General features: G+C 38.8%; 1 protein-coding gene across 1 annotated transcript in view; it reads left to right on the top strand.

Moving 5' to 3' along the window:
- The window catches only part of LOC128515024 (nesprin-2), a 118,797-nt gene that overhangs the window by 5,726 nt on the left and 86,413 nt on the right, over positions 1–26,658 (top strand). The window contains 35 exon segments of the mRNA XM_053489005.1: positions 267–356; positions 492–605; positions 1,515–1,652; positions 1,767–1,931; positions 2,019–2,131; positions 2,387–2,555; positions 3,155–3,251; positions 4,013–4,194; positions 5,113–5,274; positions 5,390–5,530; positions 6,700–6,801; positions 6,947–7,123; positions 7,212–7,370; positions 7,455–8,378; positions 8,947–9,081; positions 10,361–10,510; positions 11,487–11,668; positions 11,791–11,860; positions 11,965–12,074; positions 13,307–13,433; positions 14,449–14,579; positions 14,713–14,866; positions 14,968–15,551; positions 15,901–16,056; positions 16,176–16,326; positions 17,431–17,589; positions 17,726–17,893; positions 18,508–18,609; positions 18,703–18,906; positions 19,029–19,571; positions 20,116–20,300; positions 20,709–21,033; positions 21,192–21,332; positions 21,858–22,064; positions 23,314–23,832. Coding sequence (XP_053344980.1) covers positions 267–356; positions 492–605; positions 1,515–1,652; positions 1,767–1,931; positions 2,019–2,131; positions 2,387–2,555; positions 3,155–3,251; positions 4,013–4,194; positions 5,113–5,274; positions 5,390–5,530; positions 6,700–6,801; positions 6,947–7,123; positions 7,212–7,370; positions 7,455–8,378; positions 8,947–9,081; positions 10,361–10,510; positions 11,487–11,668; positions 11,791–11,860; positions 11,965–12,074; positions 13,307–13,433; positions 14,449–14,579; positions 14,713–14,866; positions 14,968–15,551; positions 15,901–16,056; positions 16,176–16,326; positions 17,431–17,589; positions 17,726–17,893; positions 18,508–18,609; positions 18,703–18,906; positions 19,029–19,571; positions 20,116–20,300; positions 20,709–21,033; positions 21,192–21,332; positions 21,858–22,064; positions 23,314–23,832 — 7,236 coding nt within the window.

Below are 26,658 nucleotides of genomic sequence, written 5' to 3'. Positions count from 1 at the left end.
TCTTCTGAAACTCCAGACTAACAAATTTCAGATATTTATATACAGGACTTTCTATAGGAGAACTACTGAGACAAAGCATTAACTCAGTAACTGTTGTCAGCTAAAATCCCACCTCATATATATAACTCTAGACATTTTGCTCCTATTATCTATTTTCCTCTTGTCTCTTTTATTTCCCTTCTTTTGTGCCTGTAACTGTATCTTCCGACATTAACGTCTGTTTCTGGTTCTTCTGGCTCATTCCTTCTGCCTTCTTTTGGGCGTAGCTGCAAACTCTCGTCTTTCCTCCATGTTTTCCTCCTGTCAACCTCCCCACCTACTGCACACCTGCTATTCTGGCTTCGTCTCTACATCAGGTGCAGATGCAAAGCTTCACTTATGTTACTTCTACAACAGTGATAACCTTAACAAATCTGAACATATTACAACAAGACTTACATTTTAACCTATTTAGTCTAACTGTCTGGGATTATGTTGCTATATGTGCACAGGCATCACCCAGTCAGAAGGTTAGAGAGATGACTTGTTGGCTTCAGCAGGCCCATCAGGAACTGTTGGATGTGTGGTCCTCCACAGAGAGGGAGGGGTACAGCAGACGGTATCAGGTGAAATCATGCATCCAGCCTTTTTAAGTTTCCTTTGTCAATGTGTACTTTGGTTTAAAAAGGGCTTATACAGTACACATGTTTGACAGTGTTCTGAATGCATTTACTACCATTTTCCTAAATAAATACTAGGATCTAAGAATATGTGTGCACACATAAAGCACAATACTTATTCAATACAAATACAAAACAACGAAGGCGACAGCATCCTTACAAACACATAACCATATCATTGGTAAGCATTTAAGTCTGGTGCTATCTTGTTTAAGCTTGGGGCCACATAATAAAGACAGGCTTGGTTCGGTTCCCACCCAATGCCCAAACCCCAGGTTTTGGATGCGGTGCAGGTCCGAAGCCCGGCTAAAATGGGAAGGTTGCATGAGGAAGGGCATCTGATGTAAAACCTGTTCCAAGTTGTGTGCGGATCAGATGGCCTGCTGTGGCGACACCTCAATGGAAGCAGCCGAAAGACCAACATCATCATAGTTTTATAAATAAACTAAATAAATTTTAAATTGTTTCAACATTTGACATTAACTGAGCATATTTAATTAATATTAAATATGAGCATCAACTGAGCATATTTAATTAATATAATTAATTTAATTAATGTACTGAATTAATTGTCGTAACATGTTTTTTAATGGTAAAAGTATATGGTTTGTGCCATATTTTGGGCTGGGGGTAAACAAATTCCGGGGTGGCATATCTGTACCCTCGACAAAGAAACAGTAACCCTTTTGCTATATGCAATAGATAGCTCATTACTTTGAAAGATGACACAGCTTTAGATGTTGTCAACAAACAGTTAACTAGTGTCAATAAGCAGTAGGTTGAAAATCTTCTAAAAATAACTCCTAGCAGTTTGATGGCATGACCAAGGGACATGACAGGACTGTTTTGATCTAGGCATTCCAGAGCTTTGTGGGCTCATTCTATGAACAGCGACGTCCAGTGATTCCAATGCTGAGTGCAATGAATCGATGCCCCAAACTGACAGAGGAGCAGGTTGCCCTAAGACAGGCTTGGGACAACATGGAGGACAGGGTGAGTTGCAGCAATCTTGCACATCGATTAAGTAAAGGAAGAGAAACAGGGTGATTGCATTACTTTGCATAGTGAATAGTGTGTTGGCATTTAATGACATCCTGTTTTGTACAGCTGCAGAAATACCAAACTGAGCTGGATGGAGCTTTGCCTGCTCCTTTAAACACTTTGGCTCAGTGGCTACATAGTATAGAGGCAGTACTTTCTGAGGATCAGGGCGACTCTGGTGACCACGCGAGTGCTGCCCGAACTGCCAGAGACAAGCAACAGCAGCTCAAGGTTTCTAAACCCTGCCAGTTCAACTGCTTTTTCAGAGTTAACTATCAAGGCTTATTATCATGGTAATTAAATAAACGATTCCTCCAGGAATTAATGCCAGACATGAGTGGCCACTTGGATACACTTTATCTGTTCCACAACACAGACGAAGATGGTTCCTCTCAGGTTCCTGTTGAAAAACTTGATGAGCTCAAGAAACGGTGGGCTGGTCATTTTTTTCTAATCCAAAGAGTGTTTTTTGTTTGTATTGCAGAAAAAAAAAAAGAAAAAAAAAAAAAAATATATATATATATAATTTTAATTTTGTATTTATTTATTTAATATATATTTAAAATATTTTAATATATTTTTAAATTAATAAATAGTTCTAATTAAGAAAAACAGAAATCCCCCCAAAATATTTTTACTGCAAATCTTTAGCATATATTTTTAACTATTTTATAACTATCATGCAGTTTGACCAATGCCAGAGTGATAGCAAAGTACCATGGCATCAAGTTGGAGTACTGGGAGCACTGGCACCATGTCTGTGAGCTTTTAAACCATCTGAAGAGCAAGCTGACTGTCTGGCGAGGACCATATGGCTCTCAGGAGTCTGTGATGTCCTTGCTGCAGGACTGGGATGTAAGTCATATTGCTTTGCGGAACATACAGGTGGTAAAAATATGAAGTTTCTTAACTTACGTAAGGATGGATCCATTATCCTCAAGTCTTCAGAACAGCTTCTGTATGCTTTGGGATATAGTCTACAAGCTTATGGTCTGTTGTGTACAGAATAAATAAAAAGCATTTCTCAAGGTCATATTTTCTTAATCAGGGTTTTAAGGATTTTAATGTCAGCTGAGAACAAAAGATCTTACGTAATTGTTGAATTGAGTTGCGATCTGGCGAACGGGAGGATAAGGATGATGGATCCTATGAGCCCTTATGCCCTAGGTAAATGAATATTGGAAGAGATTGGATAATTTTTTTTTTTATTATGATTAAGGTGATCTGAAGAGAGGCACATCATTTCCTAATAGCTAAAGAGAGCCAGCAGTTTTTATTTTTCCTTTTGAAAGAGATGTGAGTGAGTGAATGAGTAAGTGAGTTAGAGAAAGAGATTCAAGAGTATAGAAGATACAATACTATACAGACTAAATCATGTATTAGGTTAATGTACAATAGAGCCTAATCTTGTAATATCAGTTGTCTAAAATATTTATGCCTGTACACTGCATTAGGATACCATCGAGAAGCAAGGCCTGGTGTCCATGTTAATAGCAGCACTCCAAAAGTTGAAAGAGACCGCCAGCACATACACTGGCAAGGCAGCCCTGGGTAAGTCAATCCAACTGAATTCACCAAAAGGATCGAGAAAGTGAAATTTAATGTTTTAATAAATGCATACACTTTTTAAATATTTTTTTAATAATGAAAATCAAGATAATAAAAATAATTAGTTATTTTATGCAATTAAATTGCTATATAGCCTAGACAGTCCGGACATGTGAAAACTAATTAATGACATCACCTGTTTTGTACACAAGCAGAACTACTTGCACTTGTACTCCAAGGCATATGTTGTTTTAATATGTTTGGCCGCCAATTTAAGCCATTTTCATCATTTAGCACAAACACTTTTATGGACATCTAGTTAAAATTAACACTTAAGCTAAGTTTTATATGCTTTTTTTTAGTACTGTTAACAGGATGATCATTTATTACCAAATGTGTTCCTTTACTTAAATTTGAGCCACTCAGTTGGGGCCGAAAAACTTTCATGTTATCTTTAAGCTACAGTGAGTGTGTATGGGAAACCATGTCTACGTATTCTTACAATACATGTGAAAAAAAGGTCAAAATTTGAGTCTTTTAATTTTCTTCTTGACTAAGGATTTATTCAATAAATTAGTTGAGGAAAGCCACAAATTAAAATAAGATATTTATATTGCATTGTCTAAGTGCCAGTAGACTCAGTTGTGGGAAAAATATCTTTTTGGATAATATTCCCTAATAATTTTTAATTATTCCTTAATAAGACCTAAATTGACACACCTGTCTTCTCTGTACAATTCACAATGTTTGTCTCCATCCTGTAGCAGAGGACACTGGGACAGTCAAGAGACAGGTGAAGGGGACTGAGAGTGAAATAACAGTGAGCATAGAAGAAGCACACACTTTAAGGAGCGGTATGGACCGTGTGCTGGCATCATGGAAGTCATACAAACACTGCTCACACTCACTAAAAGTCTTCTTGGACCAGTCCCAGACAGGGCAGAAGGTATTGAATCAATCAGTTCATAGCACGAACATTTTGGGTGATTAGAATGAGTTCTGAAAGGCTTCCTTTCATACAGAACATACATGTGTTTGTGAGTAAAGGTTGCCTAATTGCCATTGTCACTATTATGTATTTAAACATAATTATACATATTTAAACAACCAAAAATATATATAATAATAATTATACTTTTTTTTTTTTTTTTACAGTTTTATATTCAGGGCATTGAACAGATTAGAGCAGTTGTTTATTTAAGAAAATACTGTACCATAAGTTTAAAATCTCATTCAAGGAGGTTTATGCAGAAACAAACAAACAAGAAATAAAAACACAACAAACAGATTTTGCATTAAGCAACATGATCGTATTTGGAAAGTGAGTTTACAAACTGACAATAACTGTAATATACTAAGTGACTAAACCCACTGGACACACAGACGAACAAGCACAATACAGTCACGTATTTCTTTATTATCAAGTATTTAATTCTTCATTATATTGTGAAATTAAAGTCGTGTCTTCTTATATATTATGAATAGGAAAGGTTGCCGAGAACGGAATATCACAACCTTGGTGGTATATTAGATTTTTACTGTATCTGTATTTCCTTTCCTGATAATTGTGCAATAATTTATGCCAATTTTATAGAAATCATTGTTAATTTAATATTTATTTTACTAATACGCAAGAAGTTCTTTGTCTACATATAACCAATCACAAATTATTAGGTCTGTACATAATATATAGTTCCAGAATATAGAACTGCATGTAACACATTTAAAGTTCTTTCTCTTTAATTCTATAATTGATTCTTCATAAGGCACTCATTTCTATCACAAGAGGATTTTTTAACATCCAATAATGTTGTTATTCAACTTAAAAAAACACGAATCTGTTCTGCTTGTGTGTGGTGCACAGGTCCCTGATAGACTGTCAGAATGGAGCTCTCTCCAGGCCCTGCTGAATGAAACGGGAAACTTTTTGATTGAGATGACGGACAGCTCCACCAGCTCCACTTTTGCAAACGAGCTTGGTAAACTTAACAGAAGATGGGCAGACTTCATCAAGAAGAAAACGTTTGTGCGTATGAATGCTGCCATTAGCGGATTTTTGTTTATACCAATAGACTTTTAATATGTTTATTAATATGTCTGATTCTTGCCCCTTTTTTCATTCTTGATTTTTTTGTCTGCAGGCAGTGCCAGCACAGCAAGTTAGCAGCGCAGCCCCGTGTGCACAGGCTGCAGAACACCTAGTCCAGGAAGCAGGGTTTACGCTAAGGGAGGCCGTGGAGGTGTCTTCTGAAGCGCTGCACGTGTACAGGAAGAGACTGCAGGTACGTCAAGACTTCATTCCTCATCACAAGAAAAACAAGAAAGAAGCATTGGAAAAGTTTTTAGAAATGTAATGTGGGTTGTGCTGAATTGTTCCCACTGTGCAGATAAGTTTCACCAGTGTGAGTGCCAAGTAATAGGAATTTAAAGACGGTATCAAAAGCCACACAATGTTCATTATTTAATATGTTTTAGTAGTAAAGACACCACTGCTATGCTTACTTATTTGGTCCTATACTGTACATGGCAAAAACACAGTACTGGTGCTGATTTTATTTTTTATGTTGTGTATATACAGTATAATACAGAAAATGTGTGTGCCAAAGAAGCTACAGTACTACCGAAGTTTACTGTATGCAACACGGAAGTGACCAATCTTGCTTTCTTGAAAAATTTCAAGTTGTTAACTTCATCTGTTCTGGAGAGATGATTTTAAATGGGCCCTAAAAATGGCAATTTTTCAGAATAATACTGTCTCGTTTAAAAATAATAATTTAAAATGCTAATTAATTTAATTACTTTATGAATATTGATACTAAAATTGGTGTAATCTTCTAGAAGCATATGACCTGTAAAAATTGTTGCTTAAAGCATTCCGTGTAATTTTTTCCCCCAAAAAAACTGTAGTGTCCGTAACCATGCCAAATTCATGTTGCAATATCTTAACAATTTTGCATTTTAGAATTAAAAACACTATTTAGGTTTATGTCTTTTTATGTGAAATCTGAATTGGCTAAGTTTCATCTGAATGAAATTAAGATTTTAATTCAAAAACTTAGTTATGGGCACTACACAAAAAGGCCTGAAATTGTATTTAGCAAATGTTTAATTATAAAATATATTTTTTTATCTAAAAAAATATATATATATATATATAAATGTGTATGCATATTTACATAAACATGGAGCATGGAGTATCATGAAAAATGGTGTAATATGATCCTATCTCAAAATGAACGTTTTCACCTAGGTGAGACACTTTTTATCCTCAATACCATGTTTTGGTTGTCAGTATATTGCAAGCGACCTCCTAATGAGATCATTTGTGCCATTATTGGTGTTAGCCTAGATTAATATGTTTGAAGACGAAATGGTAGATGTCCATATCTTTTTAAAAAAGTATTGTATTTTTAAAAAGTTGTGTATTTTTCTTTTTCCACAAACCATTTAGGCCATGGCAAAGAAAGTTTCAGACTTAGACTGGCACCTATTGTCTTCATCTGCAGAATTTAGTGAAGAGACGCTGCAGAAGCTGAAACACACACTTCCAGCGGTAATTGCAGCTTCTTTTAAAAGATTTTCTCACACTATCAGAAGGTCTCATAAGGGCATGGTATGATTTAAGTAAAAAGCATCTGAAATCTGAGATTGTGTGTGTGTGTGTGTGTGTGTGTGTGTGTGTGTGTGTGTGTGTGCAGATAAGGCAGGCTCTGGGTGAGGCGGATCAGGCATGTGGGGAGCTGCAGAAGACAGCGTCTCACCTGGAGGGTAAGCTTGCTGAGTTGGATCACTGGAACACAGAAGCCATGGAACTTTGCCAACATTTGAAAGAATCACAACACAGGGGCCACCAAGGGCCTCACCCTACAGTTAAAGTAAGCATGCAAAGCATATCAATCCAGTGCCAATAATACACATTCATGATTAGAAGCTTGATTGTTATGTGCTCTGTCTGGTTTGCAGTCACTAGTTGGTAGAGGGCTGCAGCTACAGACACAGGTGATGGCAGAAGGACAGGATCTGCAAGCTTTGCTGGAAAAACAGCAAGAGAACTCCTCCCTGCCCTTTCTCAGTGTGCATGCCCTACAGGGAAGAGTGAAGCACACTGTCAAAAACTCTAAGGTAACCGCAGATTATAGCTGTAAGAGCAAACAGATCACATCTTCTGTCATGGTGCCATCTAATTGTGCCTGTCTTGTTTGTTAGGAGATCTTAGAGATGCTTACTTCTATGGGAGTGAAGCGTGAGGGGGAGACTGAAGCCGATCAGCCACCTCCTAAAGTTATCATTCGTTCTTACAATGCACCCGAGCCCCAAGTAGGAACTTCCCAGGAATATAAAACTGATACTGTTAAACCTAAGAAACCCTCTCAGAAGTCATTTACACAATCTCAGCACCAACAGAGGCCTGGCTACCCTCAGCAGACAGTTAAAACTGGCATTAAATCCAAGGTAGTTTTTCAGGCTGATCCTAAATTCCAGCTTCAGGATCAGCCTGGTGTCCTGCTGAGAGCTGAAGACATAGAGATCATAAAGAACCAGGATCTTCTGCAGTTTTCCACAGGAAAAGAGATGCATATGGAGTTTCAAACTGAGGATCAGGCATTAAGTGTATGTCCTCAGCAGTTATCGGAGTCATCCAGCAGCTCTGTTATTCAGTCAGTTACCTTACAGCGACAAAATCCTACTTCTGAATCAAAATTCAAGTGTAAAACTGTGAGTGTCAACCCACAACAACATTATGGGCTCATGGCCAAGGCTCAAAGCCTTCCCCAGCCCATGGAGACATCGCACATGCATGTCAAGACACCAGTACAGGCTCAAATTCAGATACGTACACAGGGAGACATACAGGGACTTACCCAGCTTGGAATATCACCCCACGCTCCACAACACGCTCAGACTTGGCCCAAAGTTCTCAGCCCCAGCAAACACCAGAAACAACAAGGCCAAGTTAATACCCCAAATCCTCGCCATGTCCCTGGGAAGAGCGAGGTGTTTTCCCGAGCTCAGGCTATGGCTAGGAGCAGGCTGGACAAGGCCAGAGAGCATCTTCATCAACACATTGAGGAGGTCATCACCATATTCAGCAACAAAATCATGTCTAAAGAGCAGGTCAAGAGAAAGCAGGTATATTTCAATCTAAATATACCATGTATTCATTTTTTGTCCATATTTACTTATCTGACTTAACTCTTATGCTTAGTATTATAATCACTGTGATGAAAACATGCCTTTGTCTTTTCCCTAACTGATTCTAATCCCCCTGTTAAAACAATGTGTTTCTAAGGCAATTAAAAATAGTAGAGCTGAGCTGAGCAATGCACATTTTGGACCATACAATATAATCAGAGGTTTGAACCAAATAAACTGACTGACTAATTTGCATTGCAGTAAAGTGTCACATTTTTGCCCTAGGACATTTTTAAAAGTAACTACTCAAATACTTGCAGTTTATGCCGTTTTGCCTAAAGGTTTATCATAAATGGCAAGTTTAACTGTACAGTATATGCAGGTTTATGAACACGTGCACGCAACATGTACAGACATTTTCCAATCTCACACATGACATTTAGTTGAGATTATGGTTATGTGCAAACACAATCCCTTCTTCGCTTTCAGTGCAAACACATTCACCTGTATATAGTAAAATTAAAAGTTCATCTTAATGTATTAATGTAAATATTTTGACTTCTAGGGTGTACTGCGAAGACTAAATCCCGCAGTGTTAGATGAATTCCTAGAAGCTGTAGAATGTGTAGGTGCCTTCTCTTCTGAAACTCAGCTTCAGGACCTGGAAAAACTTTCTCTATCCGTCAAGGCCCAGTGGGAGGTAGGAAAAATAATCAAGCCTTACCTGACTGAGTGTTCTGTATCTGCATGTTGAACATGACTGATAATATTAGAGTAGTTTTGTTCATCATTGTCATAAATGTTTGTTTTGCTATAGCGTGGCTCTTGCATTTCTAACAGCATTGTTTCTATTAATCAGAAGATTAGGACTTGTTCTTTAGGTTTCTCTAACTATTACTGGTAATGTAAATTTCTATAATGCATTAACACCGATCAGCCATAGCATTAAAACGCTAAATATTGAGCCCGGTATTGTGAGGGTTCCCCAGCCGGGGCCGCTCTGGCCCCTCAGGTTGGGGATTCATTGAGTGCTGTGGGTTGCGAGTTGAGGCCTCCATTAATCTGATTTGTTTGTTCGGCACATCTCGTGAATGCTCGAACAGATTAAGATACAGAAGAAACCGCATTGAACTCTTCGCCTGCTTAGCCTCATACACGCCAGTGCTAGGCTGGGTGTTCTGGTGCCTTTCTATCATAGCCAGTATTGACTTGTTTTCAGCAATTTGTTCTGCATTGAGTTGAATGAATTCGGCTTAGCTTTGGTCCTGGCATAAATAAGCCTAGGGGTGCATATGATCCTGTTGCCAACTTATTGGTATATTATTGATAGTATTATTCAATTCACCTGGCAGTGATGAATTGAATAGTGTTGTAACTCTCTGATGTATATGAGTTGTATATGAAATATGGGGCACACAACATATAGCACAAAGGTTGAAGCCTTTCTTTAACTTACAGTACCAGAATCAGTCGAATCAGTCAAATATTAATTTCTGATTAAGATCAATTACATTCCTTCCTTAACTGATGAAATAAAAAATGATCAATGCATTATTGTGAGATACTCACTATATTATTTAACAGCTAACTGTGGAATGTGGTGACTCAGTGGTTAAAGCTGTGGATGACTGCTCAGAATACTGTGGTTTCAAATCCTGAACCTCCTAAGCAGCCACAGTGGGGTCCTTGATCAAGTGCCTTGGACAATGGACAATGTTTAATCGTTGTGTTGCATTCTCTCGAAAATTTTAATTCCTTTAGATGAAAGGCTCTAACAAACAAATGTTATATAACAGTTTAATACCTGTGAAAGTTATTAAAGTGAGGGAACCACTGCAAGCAGAAAGTTATCAATAACTTCCCATAACTGTACATCTGTGTAAGCTTATACTGTAGCTTGCTGTCATGCTTGTTGTAGAACTCCTATAAGCTGGATGATTAGGAAGGGCTAAACGTCTACTGTATGTCTTGCCACCTAGGATGTCCTTTTGGCAATTGAGTCCTTTATGCCTGAGTTATGGCGAGAGGTTGAGCGCAGACAGTCAGTTAATGTGGCTGTTTTGAGGCATGACATAGACACTAACACAGAAATACCAGCCTGTGATCCAGACCAAGTGTGCAGTGAACAGGTACCTCTCTCCCTAATATGCATGACCCTGTATAAATGCATGCTTTAAGGAATAATTCCAATCGTTAGTAGTTGCTTCTATTGTCTTTAGGATAGACATACATTTAATTGAATGTAAATTAGTTAATTTCAACTGATGGGGATGCATTTATAAATTAAGGTTTGCTTCATTTCTTATAACTGAAAGAAACATGGGGCTCTGCAAGTTTTGCTGCCTACAGTCTATTAAGTGAATGAAGTGGAACAACAAAAAAACAAGCATGAGTTTAAAAGAGAAACGTGTCAATGGATACCATTCAAATCAATCTAATCCAAACTTATCAATTTGGTAGAGTTCCCAGAGATTCCTGATGTGTTCAATCCTGCAGTTATTAAAAAAAAAACCTGAATCAGTGCAGTTATGATTCATTGCTGTTGTGCATGTTTGGGCAGCCTGCAGGGTGTAACCAAAGGGCGTTGCCTCTTTGCACTGATTAACGCTTGAGCTTTGCTTTTTGCGTAATTTTTTCTTCTTCTACGCAGTCTATACATACTGTCTGTAAAAAGAGCTTCACTGTGATTTTTCAAAATGGTTTCTCTGATATGGCCCAGTATTACATCAATCAGCTGGTGTAGTAAGCTAATGCATGGAAAGGCCATATTGAGTCAAGGGAACATAATAATTAAGTGATGGCCTAAACTTTTTAATGCAATATGACTGGAAGGTCAAGGTTGTGATAATTATGTTGTGCCCCCGGCTGGTATGCTTGTGTATACAGGGTATTATGGAAAGCAACATGCTGTAGCTCATTTGTTACACACGCTCTAGTCACACATCAGTATCTTGTTCTCAACCCTTATGGCTGCTCATTATTGTTAAGCAAGGATGTCACCAGCAGGGCACCATATGGTATGGACTGTAAGGTTTAAATGCATGTGTAGTAATGTAGCATTCATATATATATACTGAATATATTGTGCTGTACATCTACCTCCAGGCATGCTACTTAGTAGTGGAGCCTCAGGAACGTCTGGATACACTTCACAAGCTCAGCAACACCCTGAGCTCTCCAGCAAGCTCCTCTAAGCCCATCACCCATTTGACAGAGGGTGACGGCAAAGTGAAGACTGTCCGCTACCAAGTCAGGTCAAGCAGCAACATTAAACCATGTCAACAACGGTGAGGCTCGAAACTGTGTTTATTTCTATATTGTTCTAGCTGTCACAGTCCTGATTTATACATGCATGCGATGTCACTTCTAAATTATGGTGGTTTAATTGTATGCATTTTGTTTTTATGAGCAGCGAGGGAGCACAGAGGAGAGAACCTGAGCTGCCTGCTAGCCAAACCCCAAGCCAGTCTTATTCACAGGTATGTGTCCATAATCACATAAGTTTATCATAAAGCCTATAATATTTAGCAGGTGTGTGTGAACACCGCCTGTAACACCGTCTCATCTCTTTGTACTCTCACAGGTCATTGTACGTACTAAGAGTGGGGAGACCAAACAGACTGCAGAGAGGACTGTCATCCACACTACTGAAAGACAAGACGTGGGGGAGCCCATACAGAACACTCAAAGCAGGTTGACCATTTTGGCATCATGTCTATTTTTACCACACACACCTTTAATGCTTTCAATGCTTATATTTTAGTATTACTACGTACAAGTATGGTCATCCAGCAGTGTGAAATTAATTCCCAGAACCCTATCTCATTTTAATAGGAACACCTGTGCACCTGATCATGTATAAAGTTATTACATCATTGTCATTTTATTATGTTTGACGGAGCAGCACACTGCGTAAAACCATGTGAAATCTGAGATACTGATGTGTGTTAAAATCCCAGCAGATCAGCAGCTTATGAAATGCTTAAACCGGCCTGTCTGGTACCCACAACCATGCCCGCTTAAAGTCACAGATAAACTCATTTTTTTGATATTAATTTAAGCTCTTGACTTGTGGCTGCATGATTTTATGTGTTGGGCTGCTGCCACATGATTATGTGGTTTGATAACTACATGAATCTGCATGTTTTTAGGTGTTTCTATGAAAGTGAATTATCAGTGTATACCTGCATTTATTTTTGTAATCTTTCCACATTTTCTCTCCACTTCACTTTGCGAGACTCCCTATTACCCAAACATGTTAACACATGCTTCCTTCGAAACACATGACGATTTTGCATCTTGATGAACCGCAGCTCGTGTTTCATCAAACAGCAGCTGACCACCCTTTGGAAGAAAGTGTTAACTCCCCTCTTCCACATGCATGACTTTACAGACGCCAGGGGTAGCTCAGTGGTTAAGGCATTGGACTACGGTTCGGAAGATCCCAGGTTCAAACCCCACAACCACCAAGTTGCCACTGTTGGGCCCTTGAGCAAGGCCCTTAACCCTCAACTGCTTAAATGTATAATGAGATTAAAAAGAAATGTAAGTCGCTCTGGATAAGAGCGTCTGCCAAATGCCTAAATGTTAATGTCAATGTCAGACGCCTATGATGGACTCACATCCTCACTTTTATAATTACTTACATTTCCTATGTATATACCGTAATTTTCTTAACAGTTTGTAGTAGTTGCTAAATAATATGCCCCAATGTGAACAGCTTTTTAATAGCCACAAAACTTAAGGAATTAAATCATGTCATGCATCTCAAAACAAATAGAATTAACTGAGAGCGATCATAAATTATCATCAAGCTATCATGGTAACATAAGTTTTCTTGTGTAATAACTGTCTAGTCTATAAAACCACAAATAGACCTCAGTAAAAACAATGTGTCTTTGGCTTTTTTTTTTTTAATATCCCAGTTACATGGCTGCACTCTCAGGATTTAAACAGCAGCTGCAGATGAACAGTGAGCAACTGAGCCCAGATTTCCTTACAGACTCCATCCTGTCATTTGCCACCATAAACAAACACCTCGAAGATCTCCAGGTGGGCTTCAATATCTCCTGGACGTTCCTCATTATCAAGCTCTATTATCTGTTATCATGTTCACTCTTTTTATGCATTTTTATTACATATGATTTTATTACAGTAATATCCTTGTGTAAACTTGTTGATTAAAAACTGAATGAGCTTTTGCCCAGTTGTATGTACGTGCTTTAACGAAACAAACAATACAGGGCTAAGATTGAGAAACTTACATATTTACTGAATGTATTTGTTAGTAGCTTATACACACTTTTCTCCAAACCATTTGATTTTCTCGGTTTATTTTCCTCGTCATTTCCCAGTTAAGAGAAATGTTTAATCTTATACAATAGTTCCAAGTAATCTGATTGGACGAGAGCCATTCAATGAGTGGTGATAATAGACAGTAACAGCACTGGGACGTTTAATGTCTGTATATGTGTATATGTTTCATTTATACAGTAGTTATATTATCCTTAAATACACTATCTGTTAGCATGGGTGAAAGAAAGACCTGTACGGTCCACAGGACTGAAAAGAGATGAGAGCAGCAGCCTGCCAAAACTCACATCAAAAGCAGTCAAGGAAGCACTTTTACACAGTACCGTTAAGAATTTAAAACTACTTTTCAACCTTGTTAATTACTTGAACTGTGGGTCGCTAATAGTCACCAGCTCTGCTAGTCAAGGTTAGTTAGTTTTAAAGGAAGGATGTGTTGGTAGAGCCAAATAACTGGTTCAATAAACAAACAAATAATACATCAGCTCTTGAAAATAACTGGTGTTACTGGAACTGTTGAATAAAAGCAATTTCACACTCAAGTTCATGCTGCTGTACTGAATATCCGCACAGCTGTGATAAATTCTGCGTGTAGGCTGTGCCTGTGTGCATACAACCACATCATGTCCATGCTGATATTCAGTACAACAGCACTCCCTCTTGTTCGAACATAGTGTTACCTAAGTTTTGAATACACATTTTATTATTAAATGTAATGTGTCTTTGTGAGTGTTATTGATTTCTGTGGTATGTTTAGGTCTTGAGGCAGCAGACAGAGGCTTTATGGTTTGAATTTAAGCTCCAGAGCTCTTCACCTGTGGGGGTTGAAACAGACAGAGTTGAGCTTATTGAGCAGTGGAGGGGACAGCAGATCTGCCTTCATGCCAGGTTACACATACACGCACGCACACACACACACACACACACACACACACACACACACACACACACACACACACACACACACACACAGAGCATAATCATGTCTTACTTCTTTAACTGTTTTTTTTTTTTTATGTAGAATGAGATCCCTCAAGAGTGCTTTGGACTTTTTAGAGCCAACTGATATTCGTATCAAACGGATCTCTGATCAGGTGGAACAGAATGTTCAAAAGACTTTGGACATCAAAGGCTTTGCCCTCACTGATTTAACAACAATACATGGAGACATAAAGGTATGTCTTTCGACCTATTTCGACTAATATCTTTATAGGAAGAAAATCACAAGATCTCACAATCTCTCACAAATATACTTATCATTTACTGATGCCATTAGCTGGTGGGGGATCACATCCAAAAAGAACTGATGATCCTTTCTGAGGCAGAGACTAAGGTGACCATCTCTTCAGACCTGAGTGAGACTGAGCTTCAAACCCGTCTTACACAACAGAAGGTAATCCAGAATTGTACACAGCGCCTGCAGCTACTGGACCATCGACTGAACAGAACGCAGTCAGTGCTCTGTGCTCTGGGACTCTTCTTGAATCGTTTACACCAGCTGAATGGGGAGGTGTCCACATCTGAATCTGCATTAACACCGGACTCCAAACTAGCAGTCATCAAGGAGAAGCTTCAGCCCGCTAAGGAAGAAGCTGCGAAGATTGACTGCATGCTAAAGGATGCTGGGATGAGTGTAACTTTGGATGGAAAACCAGGCAGCTGTCAAGATTTAGTAACCAGATGTGCAATAGAGATCCAGGCTGTGGAAAGGAGAGAAGTGCAGAGCAGCAAAGAGGATGAGAAGAGGGAGAGGATGCTAAGGAAAAGGAGGAAAGGTCTTCAAGTCACTCTGAATGAAGTTCAGGGATCTGTAGAAAGGCAGGGCCTAAAAGAGCCCACTCTTCCTGCCCTGCAGCACAGGTTAGAGGAAAAACAATGGAAAATGGCCATTATGCTTGTTTTGGTGTTTCACAACATTGCAGAGGCAGATAAAGTGGCCCAAAAACCCACGCTTAATCCGTAAATCTGATACTTAAACAGTGGTCCTCAAGCAAGGTAGAAACTGCAACTATTTGTGTAGAAGTAAGAAATGATCTAGTTTTAATAACCGATATATTTAGGAACGAATATATTGCTTCTGTTAGAAGTATCATGCAGCAGCCTATGCAGCGGTTTGATACCCAACTCCAGTTGCCCATATTTGTTTTCATTATGTGCCATTTTTATCAGTTTTGTTGAATATCCATTTTTTTCGGACATTATTTTTCAGATTGCGGTGTTTGACAGACATAGAAAGTAAACTAGCAGCTGTCCACTCAGACATCCAGAGTCTGCGAGACACATCTTCCCAGACAAACACTTCAGACGAAGGCCTTAGAGAGCTGGAGGTCCAGTGGGAGGAGATCCACAAAACACTCAGTGAAAGGTACGAGTGCTGTCAGGGAAAAAAAAATAAGGACGATCAGTACAACATGTCAACTGTACAAATAAAGTTGTCTCTATCTATCGTGTAAACCATGCATGTTTATGTTTTTGGATTTGCAGTCAAGAGGAATGTGTTTCCCTGATCGAGCTGTTGAAGAGGTTTCAGAGCTGCCGTGCCCATCTTAACAACACTTTACAGATTAGTGAGCAGACTATAAGTGAGCAGGCCTCCTACATGGGAAAAGAAAATCTTCAGCGACTCATCACCAGGGTATGACTTGTGCCTCTGTAAATTCCTGTGTAAGGACAGTAGATGGCAATATACAGTAAGCTACAACATGCAAAAACTCCTACAAAAGCCCTGGTATTGAATTTGTGCAATGAGTGTGTGCTGGTCTGAGAAACCTGCTTTGATTTTAGTGTGACTCTTGTAAACGGCCAAAACAACAGCAAAATAGTGGCAGATTAAAGACACACTTAAATTGTGTAATTTAATTATACCTGTAATTAGATATAAGCTATCATGAGCTTTGCAATACTCCTGTTTAATTCTGTTTTAATTTGGGGAGTAGCAAAAAAATGCTATTGAGATATATGCAAATAATCTTATATATTACATATATAAGATATACATACATGTAAGAGATAATTAAATTCATTTCCCGCCCTGGCATATACTCCGATCATCCATAACGTTCCACTGCTAAACATTATACCTAGTATTATTTATGTTTCCCCTGTGCCACCTGGGCAGCTTTGGCTTTTTGGGACATGACTCCACAAGACCTCTGGGTGTGTGCTGTGGTGTCAACACCAGGATATTGGCAAATAATCATTTGGAAGCTGTGGATTGTGGGGTGGGGTATTAGAACGGATTGAGATCTGGTTAGCTTGGAGGCCAGGTTGGCAGTCTTGGGCAGGTTGGCAGTCCATCCGGCATTGGCTTTTTTTCAGTGGGATCTGACCAGATAGGCTGGCTTTTGGTTTCCACAGGCATGGGTGGTGAGTCTTGGGTGCCCATGATCCTGTCACCAGCTTGTTGATATGTAATTGATAACCAATGTCAATGTTTTGTAGTGTTTCTGTTACAGCAGATTGCAATATATAGCAGTATAAACACGAAAAAAGGCTCATTCATATGCAAGAACACATGGGCAAAATTTGGAAAGACAGAAATGAAACAAGATTTTAATTATTCATTGGTATGCAATTAGATAGTGGTTAGTAAACAGAAAGAACTTCAGTAAACTCAGCCAGAACTGGGGATGAGCTGGGATGTGACACTTAATTGTAGATGATTAAAAGGGATGCTAAAAGGGATACTATGCTTTCTGATGTCATTGTTTCCTCCTCTGTTTTTTGCATGTGTGTGTAGGTAAACAGCATTAAATCAGACCTGAATGCTCTTGGAGACAGTGTGGAGGAGTTTCGAGCTGTGTGCCGGCAGCTGCACTCTCAGATGCGAAATATCCCAGACTGTCCAGATGCTCCATTCGAGGCCGAGGCAGATGCACTCATGGACCGCTGGCTAGATGTATTTCTCTTTGTTTTCTTGTCAAAACTAAAAGTATTCATTACACCTTAAAGAGCGGTACTGCTATTTGGAATGACGTACAGGTAAGCAATATGGGCAGTGTGTAAGAATGTGTTTATCTTCATGTCCTCCTTAGGTGAGTGAAAGGACAGACTGCCATTTTGAGAATCTGCAGATTGGACTATCAGTGTGGGATAAGCTTCTCTTGTTGGCCAGGGAGGTAGACAGCTGGACCAACACCAAACTGAGGACGCTTGCGCAATCACACCCATTTCAGACAGAACAGGAGGTTTTTGATGTGCAGGTAACTTTTTTAAGACATTGATATTAATGAACAACAGAATACCAGTGGATTTGTATAGAATATGTCATCTAGAACACTCAAAGACACCCAATTTCTTCAATCAAGTAAAAAAGACATTCTTAAAAGTGAAGGCTCGTTCCAGTGAAAAGCAATTTTTCATCATCTAATAAAACTTTTGTAATACAGAAGAAGAATAAAGTTCTTTACTGTAATGACTGTGACAATATGGACTAGGTAAATGCTCACACCCAGCTTTTACGATACAAACATCCAGTGTTGGATATTAGGTCGGATTTATGTAGTCAAATCTGTTAAAGTTTAAACATCAAACATCATTTTTCAAGAATTCCTAAAGTTTGTTCCTTTGATGTTAAACATTTGTTGTACATGAAAATTGGGTGGTAGTTGCGAATATCCTACATAAGTTGCTAAAAGCCTTTTCTTTAATTATAATAGCAAAATCATACTAAGGATCACTTCTGTAGTCCCATAAAGAAAAATGTTTTTTTTCCCTTTTGCTTTGATCTATGACTATACACTGATCTCCTAGGGGTTTGAGTATAATTGATACATATGGCCTGTTAATGTTTGTGGCTTTATTATGGCTCCAACAGGAGGAACTCAGGACACAGGAAGAAAATGTGGAACGTCTCCATTGCAGATCTGTTGAGATAAAGGAGATTCTACACAGCAGTGAACCTCCCACAGAGCTTCAGGTACATCTGTAAACAAAATGGGTTTATTTCCTGCTCTTTTTATTGTGGCTAATGACACAATGTATATACTGACCATGTATGCTCTTTTTCCAGGTGATTGAGAGTCAGCTGAGGAAGCAACTGGAGGAAGTGAAGGAGGTCTTCACTGAAACAAGTGATGTCTTTAGAGAGCTGGTTGCTGCGAAGGCTCAGGTCACTGCCAGGATGACGGACTGCATGTCCTCTATACATTGCATAAACGATGCCCTGAGCACACTTGTTGAATCTGAGGGTATGCAGATCCACCAGGACATCCAGGTAAAAAGTGACATAGACACAAGAGCATTATACATTAACAACAGTGTTATAATTTGAATTTGTAGTTCACCGATTGTCATATACTGTATGATCATCAGCTCCCTAATTGTTTTTCCCTACAGGTGTTATCAGAGAAACTTCAGCTAGAAACTGAGATGGCACAAACTCTCATGCACCAGGTTGCCATGTTGGCTAATGTGGCTAGCACAGAGAGCTTGCTGTCTCTTACTGAGTTTGGGGCTCAGCTACAGGCGAACATCTCTGCCGTCAAAGATATGATCATCCTGAGGAGAGAAGAGGCAGAGAACCTCAGCAAACCTCAACAGCACCAGTATACTCAAGTCACACAATCAGAAGGTCTTCATTCACAAGTCACAGTTCTGACGACCCGAGATCCTTCACCAAAGAAAGGTGATTTCAGCAACACTCAGCAACAGCAAAGTCAAACTCCATCCAAACACATCGTTTCCAAAGCAAAAGAGCTACATGAGGATTCATTAGGCAATGAAGACTTCTTTAAAGATTTGCAGAACTTTAGACACCTGGCAGAAAGAACAGAAGACTGGCTTAAAAAATTGCAGCAGTCTGTGGACACTCAGGAACCAGACACTCAGAGCATCCCACATAAAACTAAGGAGAGACTGCAGGAACTCCAGGTGAAAAAAAAAAAGACATATGAATGCTGTTTAAATTAAATGTTGAGGAATTAAACCATTATGACAGTCCTGTTTTACATTTCAGTTTTTTTATACCTGGTATTAACATGTGAAATATTTTTAAATAGTTAGAAAAAAGCTTTGCGAAAAGTTATCCCAGTTTTAAACTGGTAAAAATAATGAGTATATAAAGACCTTAGTTGCCTGAGGAATGGTACTAAAATGGCCAATTTAATGCAAAAAGATGAAATTGTGCTGAAAAGGTTGAGCACATGGAAAGCCAGGGATTAGACCCACATCTAAATTGCATCTTAGCCCCCTTTTTTTTTTTTTTTTAATTTTGAATTCCCATTCACCAGACCCTTACATTACTGCTCAGATTGATTTGCAACTGGCTGTTCAAAAGAGCCAAAGGTATTGGCAGTAATATATTTCATTTCACATTTCGGGATATTATCACTATCACAGTCATGTCAAAATTGAATTTCACAAATGGTTCATATCTCATTATTTTCGTTCGAAGTCTGTTCGAATGTAATGACTGATGTGTGATCAGGTGGTGTTGGACCAGAGGGCTGAAGGAGACAGCAGGTTGGAGAAGCTGAAGGTCACAGGTCAGGCACTGCTCGAAAGACACAAAGAGAGAGAGGGAAAGGACTTGCACGATGTCTTAGGCATACTTAAGAATGCAGAGCTCCAGTGGGATTCTGTGTGGCGGTCTGCAGTCGAGCAGCACAGGTACAGTTTGCACAAGCACAAATGTTGCTCACCTAGTCCATACAGCACAGTGTACTGTACAGTATATGTATACATGGTTGGGTATACGGTGATATTTATGCACGGTTTTTCATTTGTTTATGAAGTGTTAAGTTCTAAAAGGAGTAAAAGAGTACCAATTTAAATTTGTAATTTATATTTTTATGTACTAAACCTCTAATAGGTAATTGGCCGGCTAAATATTTCTTCAAGTAGTTGGTTTTACGTCAATTAAGGGTTTTTGTTATTTAAGGCTAATAGTTTAGTCAAGGTAAATGGACTTAGGACATGTTTTACCAAGTCAGTTCAAGGATATTTAATAATTTACATTTAATTTGCATATACATTATAGACTATAAATCCCTGTTCAACCTACTGTCTGTTTTATAGACTCCTACAGAGTAACATGGGGCACTTTTCCTCCAGCCAGCACCAGCAAGAGCAGGTTGAGACCAAGATGCAGCAGCTTCAGGAACTCCAAGAGCAAATTGCAGCCCTACCTGTGCTTTTTCCCTGGCCTGGCTTGACTGAAAGAAAGGAAGTTTTAAAGCAGGCTCATTGTCTTCTGGTGAAAGCCAAAGCCTTGGTCTCTGAAATTACAGCACTGAAATTACAGATGAGGGAGCAGGCAGAATTATCTCAAGACGCAAGTTGGACTGACCTGCCCTGGGATAACCTGGAGACCTGTGCCTCCCGCTTGGCCAAACAAATCAGTGTAAGCAATTTTGGACATGTTTTACATCAGCAGCCTGTAAAATGTGCTAGAGCACAATGGAAAGTCCATTATATGTACCTATGAAACCATATGAAATGTACGTATTATTGTGTTTAGTTTTTTATTATTAAAAATGTATGTGTTATGTGCATGTATAGGATATATGCAGCGGTATGGATGAGAGCATTCAAAGAGAAAACCATTGTAGCCTTGTGCTGAAGCAGTGCAGTAAAACCCTGGACAGTCTGCAGGAGAAAGTGTTAAAAAAAGGCCAGAAGTCTCAACTGGACACACTAGAAGTGAGAATGAACACATATACTAAATCTATACATATAATAAAACTTTAAAATTGGCATGACAATATAATTTGGGGTGATGTGACATGAGTAATAGAACACATCGAAATGTTTTTTGGAATTTTTGTCTGTTTGTTTGTGCATGCATCACATAAAAACTACTGAACAAAGTTTAATGGGATTTTCACAGGTGTATTTGGCCAAGCTTGAGGTAACATATAGGCTTTGTTTTATCGCAATTGGTCCACGGGAAGAGAAGATATGCTAATTTAAAATTTAAATGTAAAACCCTTATATCATAAAAAGTCTACCTTGAAAATTTAAAAATTTATCTAAAAATTCAACAGATGGTGTTGTAAATTTTGAATTTTATAAGTGTGCAATTAAATTTCATACGAACGAAGTCGCGGGCACATTTAGAACACAATAAGGCTGTGCCACTTATATGCACACCAGCTGTTCCTTAAACATGCAAACATATACAGATTAACTGAGTATGATTAGTGATTTATATGTGCCATGTTACAGTCATGGTTTCAAGCTCTCGGTCATGAAGGGAAGAATCTACAAGAAATACTGACAACTTCCCTGCTGACGAGTTGTACTCCGGGAGGTCAGACAGCCCTGTCTCAGAATGTCCAGACTCTGCTCAACAAGCAGACAATGCTGGAGAAGCACATTCATAAACAGCTTAGCCATTTACAAAGCCGGGAGCCTGGAGAAATAAGTTTTAAAGTAAGTATTAAACATCCTGTTGTGAGAATGGGGATCCTGTAAAAAGCACATCTCTGGAATTAAACATGAATGATAGATTATTATCTCATCATCTGTTTCATGGTGCATTATCAAAAGGTTGTGTATTATGGAGGCCTGAGGCAAAAACACTCTAGCACTTTATGTTTTTTTTTTTTTACGTTAGTGTAGTTTGAATACAAATAAATTTCATTTAAAATAATTCTAAAGGAGGTATTTTAGTCAAACTTAAAGAAAAATTTAATTTTTTTTAAATGTTCAAATAATTAAATAATGTAAAGAACAGTTTTCAGATGACCGTTGAATCTTTGGGAACAGCAAGATAGGCTGCATTTTTTTGTTTATAATTTAGCATAGGAAGAAATTTCACATGTTCATTTGCTATTTCAGTCTGGCAGCATGCTGTTGCCATGGCAGTCTCAAAAGTACAAACTGTAATCTTCTAAATAACACAGCCACTTGAATAAATAACTCTGTCATTATCCTAGACTACAGTTCAGTGCATCAAAATTAAGTGCTTACATTTGTTCAGCATTTGGAGAATATGGTGACTATGATAAAGATTCCTTCATGAGGCTTTTCCTTAGAGCTCCTCTGTAATATACTTTATCTAGTTCCGAAGTTCCTGGGATTAGTTATTCAGCATTAAACTAATTGAGGATTGGTATATATCATATTTAAATTATACATTTTTCAATTAATGGCACAAATAAATTGATCAGGGCCTCCGAGTGGCACAGTGGTAAAGTCAGGATCCCGAGTTCGATTCCCGGGTGATGCTGTAACCTCTCGCAGCTGGAGGTCTAGAGAGAGCTGATTGGCTGAGCTCTCTCAGAGGGGAGGGAGGAGAGGTACTTAGTGCTCCCACATTAATCACGGGCTCTACAGCCGATCAGGGGCGTCTGTGAGCTCACGCAAGCGGAAGGAGCGGATAGCGCTGTCCTCCGAGTGTGTTACACCACCCACAATCGGAAAAGATTGGACACTATTAAATTAAGGAGAAAATTGGGGAATCAATCCCCCCCCCCCAAAAAAAACCTTATTAAATAGAATGTTTTAAAATATATATTTATATCTATATAAATTTTCAACTATACGAGTTTCTCTGTAATAAATTGCAGCCTTTTGTAATTAAATAACTGCACAGGTTCATTTTGCTATTTTGATTTTGTTGGAATTTACTGTGCAGCACTAGTATATTTATAAACATGTATGATAATATTCTATGCAGATGGTTGCTTGCAATGTAGAGGATGGCATTCAAAGAAGAAACACCAGCATTACACAGACAATGGAACAGCAAATGAAATGTTCATCAAATGAAATGGATACTAGTGCAGATCACCAACACATAGCTGCTGCTCCTGAACCTGAGTTTAACATCGTTTTTGAAGCTGATCTTTCTCCAGCCAGCCAAAAAAGTTCTCTGTTCCATTCTGTAGCATCTACTTCACAACAAACTTTATCCAACCCTATTTCATTTTTTACTGTACATCATGATCAGGCAACTAAAACAGAAAAGGAAAATGTAGCTTACAGTGAAGACATTTCTCTAGAGGAAATGCAGTCCTCCTCTCTTACGGAATCAGTACAACCAGTTCAGACTGGAAGTGCTCTTTCTCCATTTAAAATCGCTGTTGGTGTAGAGAGTTCCTTTGAAGATGCAGATGTGTCAAGTAAACAGGCTTCTACAATAGACATGGACAGTGACAAGCAAAGCAGCACTGGGACAGAAACAGACAATAAAACTGTTTTGGATCTTGTTCAGTCTGACCTGAACCCCAATAGGCAGCAGTTGCTGGAGTTTTCCAATCCTGGGGATGCTAATGAATTCAATGCTGACAAACACCCTGATAACACAGCAGTCTCTAAATCAGGAACAAAACAAAGTAAAGCAGATCTTATGAAGTCACTGCACTTTCTAGAAAAAATGCAAGAGACCTCACTTTCAGGATCATTGCAAATAAGTCAGACCGAACATTTTCTTCAACAATTCCAAACTCCTGTTGGTGTTGAACCAACAAACAGAGAAGGAAATGTTTCTCATGATCCATTGTTTAAGGACCTTGAAATTTCTACAAGAGGAATTGACTCCTCCAATCAGAGCTCTGGTGTAAATCAGCCTGAATCTATGATGGTAAACATGGGAATTGACAAGCAAAGTAGCACTGAGACTGCAACCGTCTGTAAACCCGTTCTTGATGTTCATCAGTCTACACTGAAACATGACACCGTGGAGTCTCCCAAACCTGGAGATACTAATCAATTCAGTTCCGACAATCCCACTGATAATACTTCAGACTCTAAATCAGGAACAAGAAAAAGTATTCTCACTAAGTCATTGGACAGAGCAGATTTGTTCAGTCAACAGTTTTTGATGGTCCAAAAAGACGGTGATCTTACAGGTACAGATGTGCTTCAAAATCAGGAAACTGATACAACAAAAGATATTAATGCTCCATTTGTTTCCTTCCAACAAAACATGGTATTTGCACAAGAGGAAGCTGTGTCAAGTAAAATAAATCCCCTAGATACAGAACAGGCAAAATCAGGAGAAGATGATATCAGTTTGAGACAGGAAACCGAACAGACACATGCAGGTAATGTAGCAGAGGATTTTAAAATTGAAACAGAAAAAGACTCATTAAGTCACATACATGATGTAAACCAGCCTGATTCTTGTGTGGTATACATGGAATGTGAGTTTCCAAGTAGTCTCAGTGCTGAAAACATTTATACCATCAGTCCAAATGTTGACCAGCCTGTATTAGATCCTGAGAAGCACCAGTCAGCTGAGAGTATTGATTTCGACCCTCAAATGTCTTCGGCTAAATCAGATGACTTTTACTATAACAAAAATGCTGTATCTGTTGATCAGGATAGAAGCGAGACAGAGCAGACAGGAATGGAAAATGACAAAAGGATAAATCAACTGCACACTGAACAGGCCAAAGCAGAAGGTGGTGGTTGGTCCAAGCATTCAAGTTCTACTAGGAAAAATAAAAGAAAAACAAAAATAATGAAAGCCGATCAGACAACTACTAAAGAAGACAAAAGGAGTAAAACTTCAATTCCCAAGCCAAAGAGTAAAGACAGCTCTCTATATCATCAGACAACTAGCACAATGAATCTTGATTTTATAGACACAGCGCAAGGTTTATTCACAGAAGAGGATGTGCAAAATCAGGGAGTTGATCTAACAGAAGATCTTGCTGGCAGAAATTTTTCTTACCAGCTACACACTGTATGTATGGATAGTGACACAGAGGACAGACAAGAAAAAGCAAGCCCAACTGCCAAAACTACAGATGACCCAGAACTTGCACAGGCCAAAGCGGAAGAGGACGTAATTAAACTCGGACAAGTTGAGGAAGACACACACGCACAAAGTATTAGTTTATGTGATCCACTAGGAAAGGTTCTTCAGGTTTCAAAACCGGAGATGAAACAGGCACCGACAAATACAGAAGAAGATTATACTAAGCTCAGACAGGGAACTCAACCTGCACCCAAAGAAGCTGACATTTCTCCATTATTGGAAATTCTTAAAATTTCTACAACTGAAATTAACTTCACAGCTCAAACCCCTGATGCACCAAAGCCTGAATCTCAGGCTCTACACATGGACAGTGACAACCAAAGTAGCACTGCGACTACAATAGTTCATCAGTACATCCTGGACGTTGATCAGCCCATACTGATACCTGATGAGCAGCAGACTGTGGAGTCTCCCAAACCTGAAGAACATAATGAATTTAGTTCTGACAATCCCACAGATAATGCAACAGACTGTAAATCAGAAACAAAACAAATTCAAGAGGATCATGTAAAGTCACAGGACAAACTAAAGAAAATCCAGATGGCTTCAGTTACAGACTCAGTGCAAATAATAGGAAAGAGTGAAAATGCTCAACTACCCGTTTGTGCAGAAAGTTCAGTGGCAAAGGTTCCTGACTTTTCTAGTACAGGTAGAGACTCGTTAAGGGAGATAATTGATGCAAACCAGCCTGATTTTTGTACAATACATATAGGCGGTGACAAGGAAAGTAGTCTTGCCGTTGATGAAGTTTGCACCATCATTCTGGATGTTGATCAACCTGTACTGCATCCTGTAAGGAAGCATTTAGCTGAGGATAATGAGTTTGGTCCTGAAAGGTCTATTGCTAAATCAGAGGATTTTAAATCAGAACAACCAAAATGTGATGGAGGTCTCATGCAGTCACTGGACAGTCCAGAGGAAATGCTGTTGGCGAACCAAACACAATCGATGCAACCAAGTGAAACTGAAAATTATCACCTTCGTCAAGTCCAAAGCCCTACCATAATGAACGATTCCTCTGGGGGGTTAGTTGTATCACATCATCAACCTTCTACATCATTAGACAGAGATTCTGTAAAGGTGGATGTACTGCAAGATCAGGCAGTTCACACAGCACATCCTGATGTCATTTTTATCTCCCATCAGTCTAATGCAGTTTCTTTGGGTCAGGATAAAGAAAAGAAAAGAAAGAAGAAAATGAGGGTGAGCAACACAGATCAGAAAACTACTAAAGATGAGAAAAACGGTAAAACAAAA

Source organism: Clarias gariepinus, chromosome 27 (assembly GCF_024256425.1).
Source record: "Clarias gariepinus isolate MV-2021 ecotype Netherlands chromosome 27, CGAR_prim_01v2, whole genome shotgun sequence".
NCBI classification, from domain to species: domain Eukaryota; kingdom Metazoa; phylum Chordata; class Actinopteri; order Siluriformes; family Clariidae; genus Clarias; species Clarias gariepinus.
This window is presented reverse-complemented; position numbering and strand designations above follow the sequence as displayed.